A 1,033-nucleotide genomic window follows, 5' to 3' on the forward strand; every position below is an offset into this window, starting at 1 on the left:
CCAGGTCGCTATCATTGCCGCCAACAAGCTCATATGACCATTGGTCTTGTCAACACAACGGTTGTGACAATTGCCGAATTCTGGACCGGCGCCGGTGCTTACCGCGACGGTGGTCGGCGGAACGACGACCGCTGTGTCGGGCGACGGGACGGATGTTATTGATGTGACCGGTCCCGAGGGCGCGGCGTCGACGACCAACGAGCTTGTGGTCGAGCTGGCGCTGTCACGGCCATCCGAGTACGCGACTGGACTCGTTGTCGAGGTCGATGGCGTGACGTCGACGGCGGATGTGAAAATAAAAATGCGACGATTGTTGACACTGTGTTTTTGGACGGGAAGCCCGATGACGATCCCGGCGCTTGCGACGACACACCAGGTGTCTGTTGTGGTGTCGGGCGACGGGGTGCTCGAGCCGACCGAGGTACTTGAGCTCGGCCTTGTGGCCCAGTACAACGACATGCCGGCGACGATCGACGTGGTCAACGTGACTGCGACGATCACCAACGATGATGCGGCGGTGGTGACGATGGCGGCCGGGACGGTTGCGGCGACCGAGCCCGGATCGGGCGTGGTCAATGTGCCGATCACGGTGACGATGGACACGACGGCGTCGTACGACAATCATGATGGAATGTGGCGACGAGCAAAATAGTCGGGATACACTCGCGACGGGCGGAAACCGACTTTACGGTCGAGACGACGAAGGGTGACAATCCCAGCCGGGGTCGACGAAAAACAGTGTACAACGCGGTTGTGGCCGCAGACGCATGGTACGACGGCGGCGAGACGTTCGACGTCAAGCTGACCGGCACGTCTACCCCTGGCGTTTCCGTGGGCGTGGCAGACACGACGGTGGTCACGATTACCGACTCGGGACCGGCACAGGTGAAAACCGCGACGGTGGTCGGCGGAACGACGACCGCTGTGTCGGGTGCAGGCACGGATGCACTGTCTGTGTCTGGGCCCGAGGGTGCGGCGTCGACGACCAACGAGCTTGTGGTTGGCTTCGCTGTCACGGCCATCCGAGTACGCG

At 62.1% G+C, this 1,033-nt stretch overlaps 1 protein-coding gene across 1 annotated transcript in view; it reads left to right on the forward strand.

Moving 5' to 3' along the window:
* Nucleotides 1–33: 33 nt before the first annotated feature.
* AMSG_02434 (uncharacterized protein) overlaps nucleotides 34–1,033 on the forward strand; it is a gene marked incomplete at both ends in the record, with an annotated part of 3,408 nt that continues 2,408 nt past the window's right edge. The window contains 3 exons of the mRNA XM_013905521.1: nucleotides 34–135; nucleotides 179–612; nucleotides 720–977. Of these exons, the coding sequence (XP_013760975.1) occupies nucleotides 34–135; nucleotides 179–612; nucleotides 720–977 (794 nt within the window). The remainder of the gene's footprint in view (nucleotides 136–178; nucleotides 613–719; nucleotides 978–1,033) is intronic.

The sequence above is a fragment of the Thecamonas trahens genome (assembly GCF_000142905.1).
Source record: "Thecamonas trahens ATCC 50062 unplaced genomic scaffold supercont1.9, whole genome shotgun sequence".
Lineage (NCBI taxonomy): Eukaryota > Apusomonadida > Apusomonadidae > Thecamonas > Thecamonas trahens.